The sequence below is a fragment of the Anser anser genome (genome assembly GCF_964211835.1).
Source record: "Anser anser genome assembly, chromosome: 3".
NCBI classification, from domain to species: Eukaryota; Metazoa; Chordata; class Aves; order Anseriformes; family Anatidae; genus Anser; species Anser anser.
This window is the reverse complement of record NC_139722.1, coordinates 90,313,934-90,330,683: the sequence shown is the minus strand read 5'-3', so window position 1 is coordinate 90,330,683 and position 16,750 is coordinate 90,313,934. Positions and strand designations below refer to the sequence as shown.

The 16,750-nt window shown below is 33.5% G+C and overlaps 1 protein-coding gene across 1 annotated transcript in view; it reads right to left on the bottom strand.

Moving 5' to 3' along the window:
- DNAH8 (dynein axonemal heavy chain 8) overlaps positions 1–16,750 on the bottom strand; it is a 137,797-nt gene that overhangs the window by 89,769 nt on the left and 31,278 nt on the right. Inside the window, exons 20-29 of the mRNA XM_083831975.1 lie at positions 16,306–16,422; positions 13,729–13,848; positions 12,774–12,915; positions 12,463–12,575; positions 11,561–11,667; positions 9,979–10,081; positions 7,398–7,593; positions 5,161–5,357; positions 3,371–3,497; positions 1,729–1,964 (exon numbers count right to left, since the gene is read on the bottom strand). Coding sequence (XP_083688101.1) covers positions 1,729–1,964; positions 3,371–3,497; positions 5,161–5,357; positions 7,398–7,593; positions 9,979–10,081; positions 11,561–11,667; positions 12,463–12,575; positions 12,774–12,915; positions 13,729–13,848; positions 16,306–16,422 — 1,458 coding nt within the window. The remainder of the gene's footprint in view (positions 1–1,728; positions 1,965–3,370; positions 3,498–5,160; positions 5,358–7,397; positions 7,594–9,978; positions 10,082–11,560; positions 11,668–12,462; positions 12,576–12,773; positions 12,916–13,728; positions 13,849–16,305; positions 16,423–16,750) is intronic.

The following is a 16,750-nucleotide window of genomic DNA, read 5'->3' as shown; positions in this document are numbered from 1 at the left end:
ACCATCTGGTATATCAGTCATCCCTTCCAGTTTTGTGTCACCTGCAATCTTGCTGACGGTGCACTCTGTCCCACCCTCCAGGTCATTAACACAGTACTAGACCTAGGGAGGGCCCGTGTGGTACTTTGCTACTTACAGGCCTCCAACTAGACTTTGTGCCACTGATCATAACACTTTGAGCCCGACAATTCAGCCAACTTTCAGTCAAACTCACTGTCCGCTTACCTAGCCCACATTCCATCAGTTTGTCAATGAGAATGTTATGGGAGACAGTGTCAAATTCCCCACTATAATCACAATAAATAATGTCCAATGTTTTCCCCATGTCCACTGAGCTAGACATTGTAGAAGCCTATCAAATTGGTCAGGCATGATTCTTCAGACTATAATCAGTCTATGCCTGATCGCCTTCCAGTCTTACTTTTCCTTACATCAAGCCCTCCTTCCTTCAGTCATGTTCTAGTAAGAAATAAAATGCCTAATCACCCCCAAAAGTTCTAATTAAGCTCACTAAGGAAACAAGACAAAACACTGAACTATAAAATTACTGATCAGGTGACACTATTTTATATTCAGATCTTGATTTTATCAGCTATAAACTCTTATTTATTTAAGGAAAGCTCATGAAGAAAGACCAGAGAGTGACTTGCTAACATGAGTAGTCCTATTGCTGTTAGTGGAACTCATTATTTTAGTAAAGAAAAGGAGTAAATGTATAGAATGTAAGATGTAGAAAATATAAGGGTTTGGGAAAGAATCTTTAGACTAATATTCATTTCAAAGTGCCAGAAACTGGTAAAAAATATTATTCCTTCAGAATTTAAAATATCTTTATTATCTTATTTACAATTTTTGCATCACTTTTCCTACACATGTAAAATCTGAGAAATAAACAGTGCCAAACTCAGTTTCTCTTGCTTATTTTATTTAATATCCATGTGTATGATTATCACATCCCTGTCTTTTGCCTGACAAGTAGCCTGAAGATACTCAGCCTAAGAAAGAACATTTAGTGATACTTTCTTAACTTAATATTAGGAATAATATCAACAATACACTGAAAGTCCATTCTGGTATCACATTAACAGACCAGTCTTCCAGAAGGAAAATGTTAGTATTGAGCAGTACAATTTCTTCTGCAAAAGGTGGATAAAAATGTAAAACAGATGTTATATTAAGCTGTTTCTGAGTATGATAAAAAATACCAAGTAAATATAAAGCTTAATGAGCTTCTTTATCCAGTTAAATCAGGGAAACTGGAAGAATGCTGCAAATTTCTGACAGCATACAATGATGTGTGGCTCCATGAATGCATTCTGGTTATATTCAAAGGGGTTAGATTATAAAGATGTTTTCTCTTGGACACAAAAGAGTTAGAAAAAAGATTAAGGCTAATGGAAAAGCACACAGCAAAAAGGAGACTACTGTTCCCTTCTCTTGTGCTCTCATCTGCTTATTTCTGTATGCCATCTCCTATATTGTATTTAAGTTATAAATTATTTGAGAATCTATTTTTTTATTCAGCATTTATACAGTTCCTACCAAAGTATCTAATAGCGATTCATAATTTATAATAAAAATAGCAATAAAAATATTACTTTGTTTCCTATCTTCATCTTAGACCCTTTATAACAGTAAACTCCTTATTTGGGTTCTCAGTTTATTTTATGATTCCTCATATATAAAACTAACTGTTTTAATCAAAATAAAAAATTAAAGTCATCTTACTTCAATAGGTCCCAGAGTCATATCCATTTGTATTTTATTATCACGTATGATAGATAAAGCTTCCATTGCCAGTCTGATATCATCTAGGTCACGCAGAGGTCGAGACAATTTCTTTAAATATGTAGTTATGAATGACATCATGTCTGTCATTTTCTTTTTATATTCCTCATTTAAATAATGACAGAGGAGCATCTTCCAGGCTTTGGCTTCAACTGATAAAGCTTTTTTCAGGGGTCCTGATTTAAAAATAAATAAATATATAAATCCACACATCACATATGGTTCTTTATAGCAATTCAGAAGAACATCAGCAGAAATGCAATCCAATTACTCTAGTTTAAATTTTTTTTAATAATTTCAAGTATACTTGAATACTTTTCTGTTTTTCTATTTTGTATCTGTAAGATGCATTGGCAAGTTTATCTGATATGACATATAGAGATGATAAGAAAAATACCTATTATTGATTTACATTCTCAGAGATTAATTAATATATATTAACTAAGTGCATGAAGATCAGTGATATTTAAATGGCTTATATCAGTTGAAGAAATGACATCTTGAGATTTCAATACTGGGATTTGGAACACTTCATAACTAAAGCTACAAGGCGTCAAATCAGATCATGAACAATTAATGTATGAACACAGACTGACACTGAAGAGACAGAAAAGCCAATCTTTGGCACTTTAACTTGTGCAAACAAGTTAGGATTTTAATAAGCAACATTTTATACTCCAGTGACAGAAGCTGAAAGATCCTAACACCATATAACCCTTCTAGTTACAAATTTTACAGAAGATACGCTTTCATCTTTAGTAATGCAGATATCAGTATTAAAATTTTGATTCCAAAAGGCCATTAAATATCCACAGCTAATCATCTAAAAATGATCCTTGTGAATCCCTTCTAACTCTGAATATTCTGTGATTCTCTCCCTACTGTGCGTATATATACATTTATGTACATGCCTATGGACACATACACAACATACGCACAAGCACTTGCATACTTACAATACTTATTAATTCTTTCAACGTCTTCACTAAACAGGATTGTGCAGCAGTGGATTTCTTAAGCAAAAATGTACATTTTATGAAACTTATTTCCTTCAACTGGGGTTAAAATTGTTATTTTCCAAATTGTTATTTTCCATGTAACTGACTATACATTTTATATATAGAGAGAGAGAGAGAGACAACTAACTGAACTTTTATATACCATTTCTCATACTGCCTCGTTGACCATCTTATTCATGTTCTCCTAAAAACAAACACACAAACAAACAAAAAACTCGAAGAAGTCTTTTAAAATCTTCACTAAGAATCCAAGGGTTTTTGTTTGTTTGTTGATCTTTGAAGATCTATATTTTGTTAAAGAAACAAACTACCATGACATTATCTTGCATAATGTCATGGTAGTATTTTCATTAGTTTCATGCCTAACTTCCTATTCTGCACAAAAATAAAAAGTATCCTAGGATCCAAACACTACTACATAGAGAAGCAATATAAACAAAATGAAGTGTCCTTGATAACTTCTATTCATATTTGTAAGCATTTTATTTTAGAGAATAAGCCAAGTAACCTATGACTGTTTTATTCATTATCTTGCGATGTACAAAGAGAAGAAAATGTCATACCTGTGTGCAATTCAATTGGACCAAGAAGAATAATGGGTTTTAAATTTTCCATCTCTTGCTCAAACATAGCATAGTGAAGAATTTCTTCCTTAATTTCAGTCAGAGATGGGCAACTAGCCAAAAATTGCTGTATGAAGGTTAAAATGTCAATCAACAATTATCCTTTTTTCATATTTTTGGTAAAAAAGGTGGCAACACTTATTCAGGAATTACTGAAAATGTATATCGATATTATGCCTGTATTTAGCCTTCCATGGCCTTGCTAAATTAGGAAAATGCACATGAGTAGACATTCACATTTATGAATTTCTCTGTCAGTAATTCCCAAGCTTGTTGGAAAAAATCCGATCAAATTTAACAGAGAAACAGACATCCAAGACATATTATTTGCCTACCAGTTTTGTGAAAACAGGTGACATAACATCAAAAAATATGTCTGCACTTACAGTAAGGGTTGACCATTAGCAGACTAACATGTGAAACAACTGCAGTAAAACAAATTTTGTAAGGAGTTCCATGAGCATAAGAACTCAAGTGTAGAAAAGTTTTGTGATCCTGAAAAGCTGCATTTTGGAAACGTTACACAAGATATGTATTCAATATGCCTACATTGCATGGATAAACAATAAATGCTGAAAGTTCTTTTCCTCTTCTTTTGTGTGAGAGTACCCAGACTGGCAGTGGGAGAGTTAGCACAGTGCTGAAGAAGGGGGATGGAAACAAGGGCACGCATGCATAAAAATGAAATGCAGTATTATTGAGGCTTCTTCTGTAACACTTTTCTTCAGCATTAACTAGATCAAGCTAACAGTATTTGCTTAAACTAAAAAATTAATTACACTACAAGTAAAATAAGGTATATTTCTTAGGCCATATAAATTGTGCAAGTTGCAGTGTGACATCCAAAAGAGACTGGTACTCCTGAAGCAAACAAGGTGATGTGATATTCACAGATCTATCTACATACAATGCAGTCTGTTAAATAGAAAGTAATAGAAAAATGAATTAAGCCAAGGTTAAATGAACTATATATAGTAGCCAACTTTCTTCTACTGAACCTCTAAATTCAAGCTTTAAATTAAAAATCTTTTGTAGAACAACAGTATGAATATTCTGAAGATTAATTCCCAGAGACTTCTAATTACTGGAAATGAGCTTTTTCTTGTTCTAAAAGGAACTACATTTTTCTACTGCTTCTGAGGACTCAACTTGCAGGAAACAACCTGTTAACGATAATTCAAAAAACCAGAAAGGGAATACAGGATTTTTTTTTGTTGGGTAGAGGTTGCAGAACTCACCTCCTTGAATTAACTAAATAAAAGGTGGTGAATAAAAATATGTATTAAACTCAAAATAAAAACTTAAATACTTTCCATAGAGAAAAATGCACATGTATCAACATTGACACTGTGAGAAGTTCTGTGCGAAACTGGAGTACTTTCTTATGGCCTGAAATTCAGAGTTCCACAAACAAAAAACAAGGAAATTAAAAACAAGCAAAACAAACCAAAACAAACAAAAAACCTAGGACCACTTTATCATGATACAGAAAGGCACAGAAACAGAAAAACCCAACCCTCAACATAAGAAATATGTAGCATGCTATTCCTTCTGCCTAGGAAATATATTGCTACTATCACCACAACTACTTATGGACAGAATTAAAATTTGAGCTTCTAATATCTTTTCTACATTATTTTTCTTGATCTTTTTTTTTCCCCATCAATGTTTTCAAATTTCAAATTATTAGATTAATGAAAAACAATCCTGTAGATCAGCATTAAACTCACCTGAACTTTGGCATCTCTATCTTCTGTCCACAGCATCTTATATTTCTGAAAATCCTGCAGAGCTTCACTAGCTACTTCTCTAATACAATTCACAGAAGAAGAGAGGAGCACAACTAATTTAGAAATATCTTCATGTTCTGCAACACCTGAGTAAAAATTTCGTAGCTTTCTTTTTATCACAACATCTTTCATTCTTTCTGTAAGATAAAATCATATATAAATGAATAAACTATTACAAGTCTGGTTAGTTATAGTTCTTTAAATGTATGCAGGTCAACTTAAGCACAGTTGCTGTTAAGTAGGGCTGAATAACTTTCTTTACTTGTCTATCTGCTTAATATGAAGGCACCAAGCACTAGTTCAGTCTTAGCTCTATACAGTTAGGGCAAATTCAGCCTAGAATTAATGTTTCCAAATGCAAAGAAAATAGCCTTCTTTATTCACTAATTTTCTTTTTTCTAGTTTACTTGCAACTAGAAGATGATAAGGCCTCATGAATATTTTAGGCTTTTTCTTTTTAAATTCATATAATAAGGTTTTAAAATCATATAAACCCCTTAAAACAGTCTTTCTTGAACTCTAAGACACTTGAATTAAGTAGCTCTTCATTAAGTATCTTTAGTGATATCAAAAGAGATATAAAACTTTACCCAGTTGCATCTTTTATTAGAGCAAAAATACAGTTTGTAAGACAAATGTAGCTTCAAAACACAACCTGTTGATATCAAAGTCTTTTGCGTCTTGTCTGAAAGAGGGTAGAGCTGAAAGAAGGGGAAGTAAAAAAAAAAAAAAAAGAGAGAAAAGAGACTCTACTAAGCCTTTCATTTCCAAATATGCTTTCAAAGGCACTTTGAAACAAAACACAGAGGCTACACGAAGGTAGCTGCTGTTCCAGTTATGTTGTTGATTTTGAAACGGGAGCCCAGTCTCCTTTATGAACTACAAGTATACTCAAACAGAAGGTAAGTAAAATACAATCTATCATGTCCCTACTTCATATCTGATGAACTGTTGATACAATCAAGATCAATGTAGACATTGCTGTTTTAAAAGTTCTAATGAGCCCCTTCTGCCATGACAAGGGCCTGAGCATTTTGAAGCGTATGTAAGAGAATGGAGAAGGAAAATTCTTCTGCCATCTCTTCCTGCCATCCATGCTGTTTAATGGGGGGATTTAAAGCAATGCCAAATTTTTTTTGGTCTGCGAACTTTTTCAGGGATCTGGTCACTGAAAACAGAGTCTCAGACTGATCCATCTGTGCCATCTGTTCCACAGAACTAGCTGACCAAATAATAGCATATCCCCTCCACACGACACCCATTCATGGGTGTTGCTGATGAGTAGCTTTAAAGTGATGAAAAAGATTACTCACTAACTTTGTATTTCGACACAGCAGAGGGAAAGGCTATGGATGTCTTATGAGTAGTAGTCTTAGTAGTCTTCTGCCACCCTGCTTAAAGAGATTATTTTTCTATGTCTGTGCTTCAAATGATTATAAACCCCAACTCTGGACTAAGAGAGAGAAAAAATTTCCAAGATACTAAGGATTTCCCAAAGGAATCACAACAAAGATGCTACTGCAGTGCAGATCACTTAAGAGAACCTGACGGTAAAAGTTTGTTGTTTTTCTTTGGTTGGTTGTTTTTGTGGGTGCTTGCTTCATATGGACATCTAACCATAGAAACAGAAATTTCTGCATAGAAATAATATTAGGGAAAAAAGTATGTGACTAGAATGCCTGCAGGTCTATCTACATTGTGAATATTCACATGAACAAACACTTCAATCATTTTATAATCCATTTTGGGAATACAACCAGCAAATAAAGGTTGTCACTGAAATCTAATGGTTATACTAGCTCTCTTTCTATCTCAATATTTCAATGACAGTTAGTCTACATAATTGTTTATGCCTACAACTATAACATAACAAGTAAGTAAAAAGATGACCTAACAAGTTTACTTTGCCTCAATTAAATAGGAGATTCATAATTTAGCAATTTTTCAAAAAATTTTTGCTTATTGTTTCTCAAGGTTCTAATACTTACATAAACCAGAAAAGCTATTTCTGAAAAATACAGTTAATTAAAAAAAATAAGAACAACATATTAATTCAAAATAATCCACAGTTGGCTTCTTTGAAACAAAGTAAATATACTCGTAAATATTTATATATGACATTTTTATTAAAATCCAAAGTTTAAAATAAATTTATGAAAAAAAAAAAAGCAACTTACTTTCCTCTTTTTTGGTTAATTTTCCTGATAATCCAAAACCTGCTGAAGATACTCGCTGTGTGTCTAGCTCTGCTTTTAAATTAGATTTTTGCAAATGCCTTTGCCCCCACTGAGCAACTCCACGACTTACGTCCAGTATCAGTTGAATCATACGATTGATGGCTTGCTGTATATCATCTAAACTGGGAACCATTACCTATTCAAAATAGTTGCAATATTGTTGAAACAAATGCAGGTGACTGTCATTTTCCAAGACCCCAGTTTTATTCTACTCGTAGTGAATTGTAGAGCATGCCCCAGAAGAGAAAAATGTAACTAAGAGTCTGCCTGCCTCAGAATTGCCTCTAAAGAAATGAAATATACTGTACTGACCTGCTACCTATTTGTACACTTACACTGTAGGCAAGCTGACATTAAAGTATTAGTAGTCTGTTTTCGTGTTCTTTTTTTACAGTTGTTTTTACAATTCCTATAATATTTTTAACAGCATTTTTTAAATACTTTTTTACAGTCTAGGGAATACACTACAAGCCTTATTTCCCACATTCTAGAATCACAAAGCATCAAAAACGTTAGGCCAAGTTCCTCTTCTCTGTTACTCTTAACCTCTGTATTGTAAATACTGTGAGAGGATTGGTCATGAAATTACATATGGACAGCTCATTTCAAAGAAGAATATTTACAAGTATATACCTTCTCCTTCTAAGTGCTTATCTATACATGCATTCATGCCATGGGACATAAGACAAGCAACAATCATCTAGATCAAAGTGCTGAAGGTTCTAGTTGAATAAATATTTATTTTTTCTCCCCAAAGTAGCATCACTTCAAACTTCTGCAAGAGCGCAGTGTTTAGTAATTAAATGAAACTCCATGCAGTAGCCCTGAAGACCTCAGATTCTATATTTGGTAAGGATTTTGTAACAAGCCAGAAGGGGTAGAGAATTCACTATCAATTACCAGAGTAAAAAGAGGATTCTTGATCTGGAACAAAAACAACAAGCTAACGGAACAGGGTCAAACCATGCTGTCCATACTGTATAAATGCTATTATGCTCCCTAGCATAGTATGAGGTGATGCAAAATAGCACTCTCACAGACAAAATTCAGGCACAGTTTGGAGGATAAAACATGATGAGTGCTGAACCTAACACACAGTTTGAATGCAAACTCTTGGGTTCGGGAGAAAAAGCATTTATTACTGTAAATACAAGCCATTTCAGGTCAGTTGACTTTGAGGTCAAAAAACAGCCTTTAGCCACTTTTATTTAGTAGCACACAGACAGAAAGTCCCAAACACAGAACAAACAACTGCATTGTCAGAATAATGTTAATTGTAGCTTTATCCTGTCCTTGTCTGATAAGAATTCCATATAGGATAAGGTGGAGGAGATGCACACATCTGTTCCTCCAGGATGCTTAACAGGAGGAAGAACTCACCTGAGAGTGATCCAGGAAAGAAAAGAAAAACAGCATTTGTTTTTAAACATCAGAACAAAGAACATGGATAAAAAACACTAAAAAGTGACTCTTATGTTTATAAATCAATTTTACAGACTGAGCAGTTGTATGCATAAAAGCAAGGAACTTGTAAAATCCTATTTTTTAACATAAAGCAGTACATTTTACCCAACATTACTTGATTGCTACCCTGGATCAACCAAGAATTTCAGAGGAGTTGAGGGAAAGATAGGTACATTTCCCTTCGCAGTGGACAGAGCCTGAAGCATTATGCAAATATTCATAAGGTAAAAATTCCACACTTTTGCAGACCTTGTAAATGTGTACACAGTGTGAAGTATATTAGAATGTCTGACATTGATGCTGTGTTCAAACTAAGGAATATCACCTTAGAACAGAACCTCTATTCCATTATCATTTCACAAATGTAAAACTAAATTTTTGTAAGACAATTGGATAGTATTATCTTCTCACATATAAAATAAAAAAAACATATGTATTGCTGACAAAGTTATTTTACTCTACAGCAGGCAAACAAATGCATCTATTAATTCTTTGCAATCTGGTTGCCTTTTTGTTCTCTGCACACAGAAATCCACAGCTGACTTCTTGCTTTTTAATCTTCTCATTTTTTGTTGAGTTTTCCTCTTTCAGGTCATCTTACTTCCTATCGAGGTGACTAAAACCAAACTGAGCAAAAATAATGTTCATTATTTTTATTCAACAAAGGATTTAAATATGCAAAGAACAAAAGAGTTAAAATAAATAAATATATAGAAACCATGAAAAATTTATTCCAGCAATTCAATCACTACAAGTGAAGGAGATTGGTAAACATTCTGCAAAGACCATTGATGAATAGATTGCAATATAATTTCTGAAATACACTAGAACAATAAAAGGCCAGATTCTGCAAGTACTACTAAGACAAAAACAAGGAACATTAGTAATGTTAGCAAATTTCATCTGTACTGTCGGTGCACTAAAGGGCCTGAGCAACTGTTCTCCTTCTGAATGGGTGCTGGTTCAGTAGAAGAGTGCCCACATTCTGAGCTTGGGCAAATGCAGACATAACCATAATATAGTGCATTTTACCGTATCTGTATGACACATAACTTACCACATTAGGAATTGCAAGGTGTACTTCTGCTTTTAGAAAAGAGACAATCTCTTCGGATTTGCTTGGGTGAGCAGAAAACATTGTTCTCCCAAATGTAGTTTTGCTGAAAATAATTTTGAAACATGTCATAAGTACTTCACCATGAAACACATTCAAATTACCTTAGAAACATCAGTTTGAGGTACTTTTTATGGAGAAACCTTCATGAAGAATTTTCACATCAGTGTACCAGCTATTTGACAAAGCTTCCAGAAGTTTTATGTTTTAAGGGTGAAAATAATAGCCAGAGCTTCATCACTCAGACAAAGGTTATTTTGGATCTAGGCATTGATTTCAGAATTTTGTATCTAGAATATTTTCTGATTTGGGATTTTAATGTCCAAATTTAAGAATGATGGAATTCGGCCAGTGTTATGAGTAGGGCATAAAAATGTTTTACTGACCATTTCATGTAACAACCTATTAAGAGTAAGAGTTGCCTCTATCTAGTTGCCTAGATAAATGTTCAACTGAACAGAACAGTTTCAAAGATGATAAGCTGGTGATGATAAGACAAATTTAAAATGAGTCCACTAAAAACTAAAGACAAAGTGTGACATACGATTTCTGGATGCTATGACATGACATAGCGACCAAAAAAGGCATCATTCAACAAATGTAAATACTATAGTCAAGAGTAAATACTGTAGTCAAAAATAGAGGAAAGAAAATCTTTAATCATTACAACTGTTAAGGATGCAACCAACAAAGACCATGTTTTTAAAACATTTTGTATGAGAGATGTCCTCAGAAAATAATAATAATAATAAAAAAACAACAAACAGTAACACAAGCTTCCACATATATTAAAAAAAAAACATTGTCAATTTTACCTGCTTAAAATAAATTCTTAATAGGATTCTAAGTAGGCTAGCTTTTTAATATACAATATATTATATGGAAGAAATTCTGTCTCTGAAGTATATGCCTCATCCAGCAGAGAACAATCTATTGAAATTATACCAAATAGAATGATAGAACTGAATGAATAGAAGAAAATGGTACAACTGTATGGATCTTGACATTATCAGATAAAATTAATAGTGATATGTGGATGATCTTTAACCCATGAGAAACAATTCTGATTGAACAGCCATGTTTACACAAATAATCTGAATTAAAACGAACATATGGGCATGCTGCTACATATGACCTAGAATGGTCACTTAAGTTCTAATCATTCACATTGGACAATAAATTGTACTAACATCTTGAAAGCAATCCCAAGGGAAATACATAACAATAAAAATAAAAGGGTACAGGCTGAGGGGAGAGAAGTAGAAAAATACCTTCCATTTTCTGCACAAAAGAAAGTGCACAGAATATAACCTAAAGATGTAAAGAATAAAAGGATAGTGTGGGACCAAGGCATCGCTGCAACAAAGAGTGAGGGCTCTCCTGGTTCTGCTTGAGCTAAAAAAAGGTCTGGAACTCTTTGACTAATGACACATGCACCCTATGTGAATATAAGTGCATTATTATGTTAACACAGACATAACTGTTTTGGTAATACTGTAGAAGAAATCTTTCATTTGCAACTCACTTTGAAACAAATATTCTTTTTTTAAGACTATCCAAAGACAGTCGGGTGGCTTTCTGGAGACTATCTAGCAGCTGGTGACTGAAATAGGCAACCACCTCTTTACATTTCTGTAATAAAAAACAAACAATAAAACCCACAACATTATTTAGTGTTGTATTCAGACAGGAACATAAAGATTATTTCAAAGTGTATTCGTCAAGCATAATAGTCTGAAGAAATTTATGCTGTAAAGCTACACGAGAAACACAAGGGGAGACAGAGAGGAAAACAGCTTGTAAGTAAATAAGTAAAAGCTGCATGGAGAAGATATGTATAAAATATAACAACGTTGTCTTTCTCAGAAACAGAAGACTGAGATCTTGCTGAAGTCTCATACTTATTCAGAAAAGCAGGCGTACATCTGTCCACAGAAGATAAAAACAGACACACACACTCCAAATTATGCAAGAATATTGGTGCATATGTACCCTTCTCAAATAAGAGACAAACAGTAAGATCTCACTCTACTGGATTAAGAAGAATATGAAAATACAGCAACATGTTTTATTGGGCTTATGTGGCAAGGCTTTGGTAGCAGGAGGACTGCAGGGATGGCCTCTGTGAGAAGAGCAGTTGCCCCATGTTAGGTAACAGCCAGCTCCTGACACTAGCTGATGAGTGATCTCCCTGTCAGTATCTCAATCCATGAGCCTTTTTTCAATATTGTTTTCATATTTTCTCCCTATTCTTTGAGGGGGAGTGAGGGAGCAGTGTGGTGGAACTTAGATGCTGATAATTTTTACGTGACATTTTGTATTCTCTATGTAATGTCTTTCTGTAACATGGATATCCAATTTATCCTCAAGATACTCAATTTTATTAATTTGATCACTCAAAAAGTTTCCCTTCTTACCACAAAATACCTTTTTAAACTCATCCTCTTTGTCATTGCCCTTGCTATCATCACTGTGAAGAGCTCCAGTATTACTTTCTCTCTCATCTTCAGTATTTCCAAACAATACATGTTTTTCTTTTACTGTAAATTAAAAAATAATAATGAATGCATTTCTGTTAACTGAAATATGTTCTGCTTTGAAGCATGCTACAGACATCTTTACACTCAAAACAATATTGCTAGCTCAAGCAATTAGCTAAAACAATTCAATTTTGACATGTACTAGTTAAGTCTAGAGAAATAGAGACAGAAAATTCCATTTAAATTATAATTATCTACCTGGTGATGCGCGCTTTTTTGATGCTTTCTCAGAATTTTTAATTTCATAATTATTTTCAAATACAGATATTAAGTCTTGAACAGCATCTTCAATATGCGTACTTTTGTGATTCAATAACTCAGCACATTCTTTAGTGAAAGTCTGTTAAGTAAAAATAACAGGGAATCATCTTAGTACCACTAATTATCTTATCACCTTGCCCTTTCATGGAGAACCAAGTAATTTACCTGAATACCATCCTTCAGATGGAGACTGTTTGAAGGAGTTTTCTTTGAAAAGAAAACTGGGAAACCAAAACCAAAATCTTTTTTCTATTTTTAAGATTTCCTGTTACATTATACATTACATTATATTTTCATGCTTGTTTGTTTGTTTTTCCATTTGCAAAATGCAATGAAATTTTTAAAGTCCAGAAGGAATCATCGAATACTGAAGGAAGGTAATAATCTGAATCTGAAGTTATCCAAATAAAGTCTTTCAACTACCCTAAATGAATGTATTTACTTGCACTCTACTTTACTTGCACTTTACTTGCACTTTGCACAAATATGCAAAAAATACATTTAGTCTCATTTGAAGCCAAGGAAGCTTTCAAATTCTCAAATATACTTTTTGGAAGGTATTTTTTTTTTACCTTCTTTAAAAAGGTTTAAGAAAAAAAATAATGAAAAAAGGCTGTATACGTCCAAGTATCTTCATGTAAAAAATCTAATATAATTATAAAACAGCTAAATAAATAAATATATGTTTGAAATACTACAGTTTAAGTACCTCAAATGCCTAAGTACCAATTTAAACATACAAAATATTTTAACCAAAATATGTTAATCAAAACAAATATTTTTTGTATTCCTGCAGTGAGAAGAATTCTTTTTTAGATTTATATTAATTTACTAAGAGATTGCTTGTAACACACTCAAGAATTCTAGTTCAAGGATGTAAAGCAGCGCATACCTCATTGCATGTCAACATATCCTCTACTTTGATAGGACCATCTACTGGTAAGGCAATTAAAAGAGTATTTGATATTTCTTTTAATATTAAATCAATTCGGACTTCACTTAAATCATTTACCTAGAAGGAGAAAATCATATTAACTCCATATATTTGTGTAAAGCATAATCTATTCTTTTAGAGACTTCTAACAGTTATACAATGTTTTGCAGAGAGAAAAAAAATCGGTCTCTACCCAGTGAACATGTAAAAGCCTTATACTGTAGAAAATCCTCTGAGAAAGTGAATCATAACAGAAAAACAAACAAGGAAAAACAAAAAGTTGAGGAAACAGGATCAGCTCACAAGACATTAAGATGACAGAAGCAGAGAAAAAAAGGAAGCAAAACAATGTCCTGAATTATTGTAACTTAGGTGATATTTACAGTGGCTAAATATCATCTGGTTTAGTGTGAATTATCCTCTATTATGTACAGATAGAATTTAGGGAGATGAGTACCCAACAAAAAAGTTCAGCCTTTGTTAACATGTTCACTGCAGACAATCTGAAATATGAAAAAGAATAGATAGATAAGTCTGGAAATAATATGTTTACTATTGCCATAGAAAACAAAACTAGGTTGCTAGGAGTGTATGTATTTAAATCCTACACACTTTGATAACACAGTTTTAAAAGGATTATTACAGTGCACAGTTTCATTTGAGACAGTTCTTTAAAAACAAAATCAAAATCTTGTAATTCATAAGATCTGCTGGTTCCATGTTGGGAATCAGACAAATGAATCCTGGAGAAAGTGAAATCTTTAGAGAAAGTGTGTTTCCACCTATTTATTCACAGATTTCTAGTTATCAGCATCATATTTTGAAATTCGTCTTCAGACAGGACTAGCTAAGACTACTTCTGCAGCATAACAGCAATGATTTAATTTCTGCATGAGTTTCCATTGACAGCTCTTTGAGCTGGTCAGTTTTGGAGAGCAGATTAATAAGCAAATATGCAAAGAACTACCCTACCTCCTGTGCCCTAAGAACGTCATCAGAAATTGGCCCTGAGACTTAAAAGTAGCTTCTTTAAATTTGTTTTTCTTCTGTCCTTCAGTTCAGAAATTGCTGGAATAGGTGAGGACTTTTGCTCCATGATGTTACCTGTGCTTGACTTATAGGGAAATTCATGGCCATGATAAAGGAAAGATTCCTGAAGCACCCTTGCTATTTTAACAACAGTTTTAGGCAGACAGGCAGTAGCAGTAAGTTACATCCCAAACCATGGGAATTATATATGCTACTAGATCAAGACTAGTAAAACAAGCTATGCTAATATAGGATGATTAGCTTCTTGTTCATGATCTTGCTGGCCATGATTCTAGTTTTAAGACAAGGGGGCCACAAGCTTCTCCAGCTTGTAGTCAACGTAGCTTTTCACTAGGTTTTTGATTCCAATTTACAGTATTTTTAGAATTCAGTTGCCATGGCAGATTTCAAATAAAACTGATTTCTGTCCAATTTTTAACTTTTTACCTGAAAGATTCCATATCTGTAATATCCTCTTGTTTTTCGGCATATCACCCAAGCCTTTGTTTTATAACACATTTCCTCTATTTGTTTGCAATACTCCATCCACAGCAAACAAAGGTCTAACCAAGTTTACATCTTTTTGTTTTGATATGGGAGGGCTAAAAAATGTGAAATATATACAACCTACATATTTAAGGAAAATAGAGAGTATCTACAAAATACCTGGTTATTTCAGATATACTCAGGCTCACAATCATTAATTTCTTACACAATCAATCTTTTTTCCAGCTTTAGCAAACCAAGCACTAGATTTCAATTGTTTTTCTGCCATACAGAAAGAGAACTGGATACACCCACCAGAAATTTTCTACCACAGAAAACACAGTTTATAATATAAGTAAGAAAGATCATAGCTATACAGTTCAATAATCAGGCAAGAAATATGATCTGAATATCACGGAGAAGTAGGAGCCTGAGAACCACCAATACAGTTCCTCAAGCATGTTAATGTAATCAGAAGAACTCAAGCTGTGTCAATCACTAAGACAGGAAAAAAGCACAGACTCAGTCAGCATGCAGAGAAATGTGAGGGAAAAAGCTTGCTTCCCTTCATCATTTTGTGGACTGTACAAGGAGAAGACAATTTCACAGCATGTCTGCTATGAATACAGTTAACATTAAAAATTTCTCCAGTGGATAACCTTTGCATGGAGGTATCTTCCGGGCAACTGCACTCATGGCCAAGTGCTCAAGAAAGAAGCAGAAGTTGAAAATCAGAGTGATAGTCACAGAACAAGAGGACAACAGGTGGAAATATATTGTACTGCAAGAACAGAAGCAAAGATCAAACATATGAGGGTAATCATTGGAGAGAATCACTAAGTACATCATTCTTAAAAACAAACAAACAAACAAACAAACAAAACAGATACTTTAAAAAGCAAGCAAAATTTCTACATATTTCAAGAGGTAAACCCAGACTGATTTGCAATATGAAGAGCAGTTTACTTGGAGCAATTTTTCTAAACTAACATTTAATTTAGGTAGTCATCAAAAGTATACCTTTTTCAAAAACTGTTTAAACATATTCAGAACTTCATCAGATTCTTGAAAGAAACTGTCCAGTGTCACAGATGACCAAGTCAACATGGTAAGTCCTTGCCTCAACACAGCTTCCATCTAAGCATAAAAACATTTATTTCATAGATTAAAAAGAAAAAAAAAAAAAGAAATGTAATTTAAAACAAATACCATTGTTATTAGAATCACTGATGTCACTGATGAGAGAAAGAGTTGTATAAGTTTTGTAAGGAAGTTTTTAAATTTTCAGGAAAAATGTCAAGGAAATTTATGCAATACTGGATGAGAAGGGGTAGGGCATGCTACAGCCTCTGTCCATAATTGTAAAATGTACATGCTCAGCAAAGATCTTCCTCTTCCTGCTCTTCTGGATAGTATCTTTTAGTATTTGAGCTAAATGAAATATGTAATTTCCTGTGAAAACCTA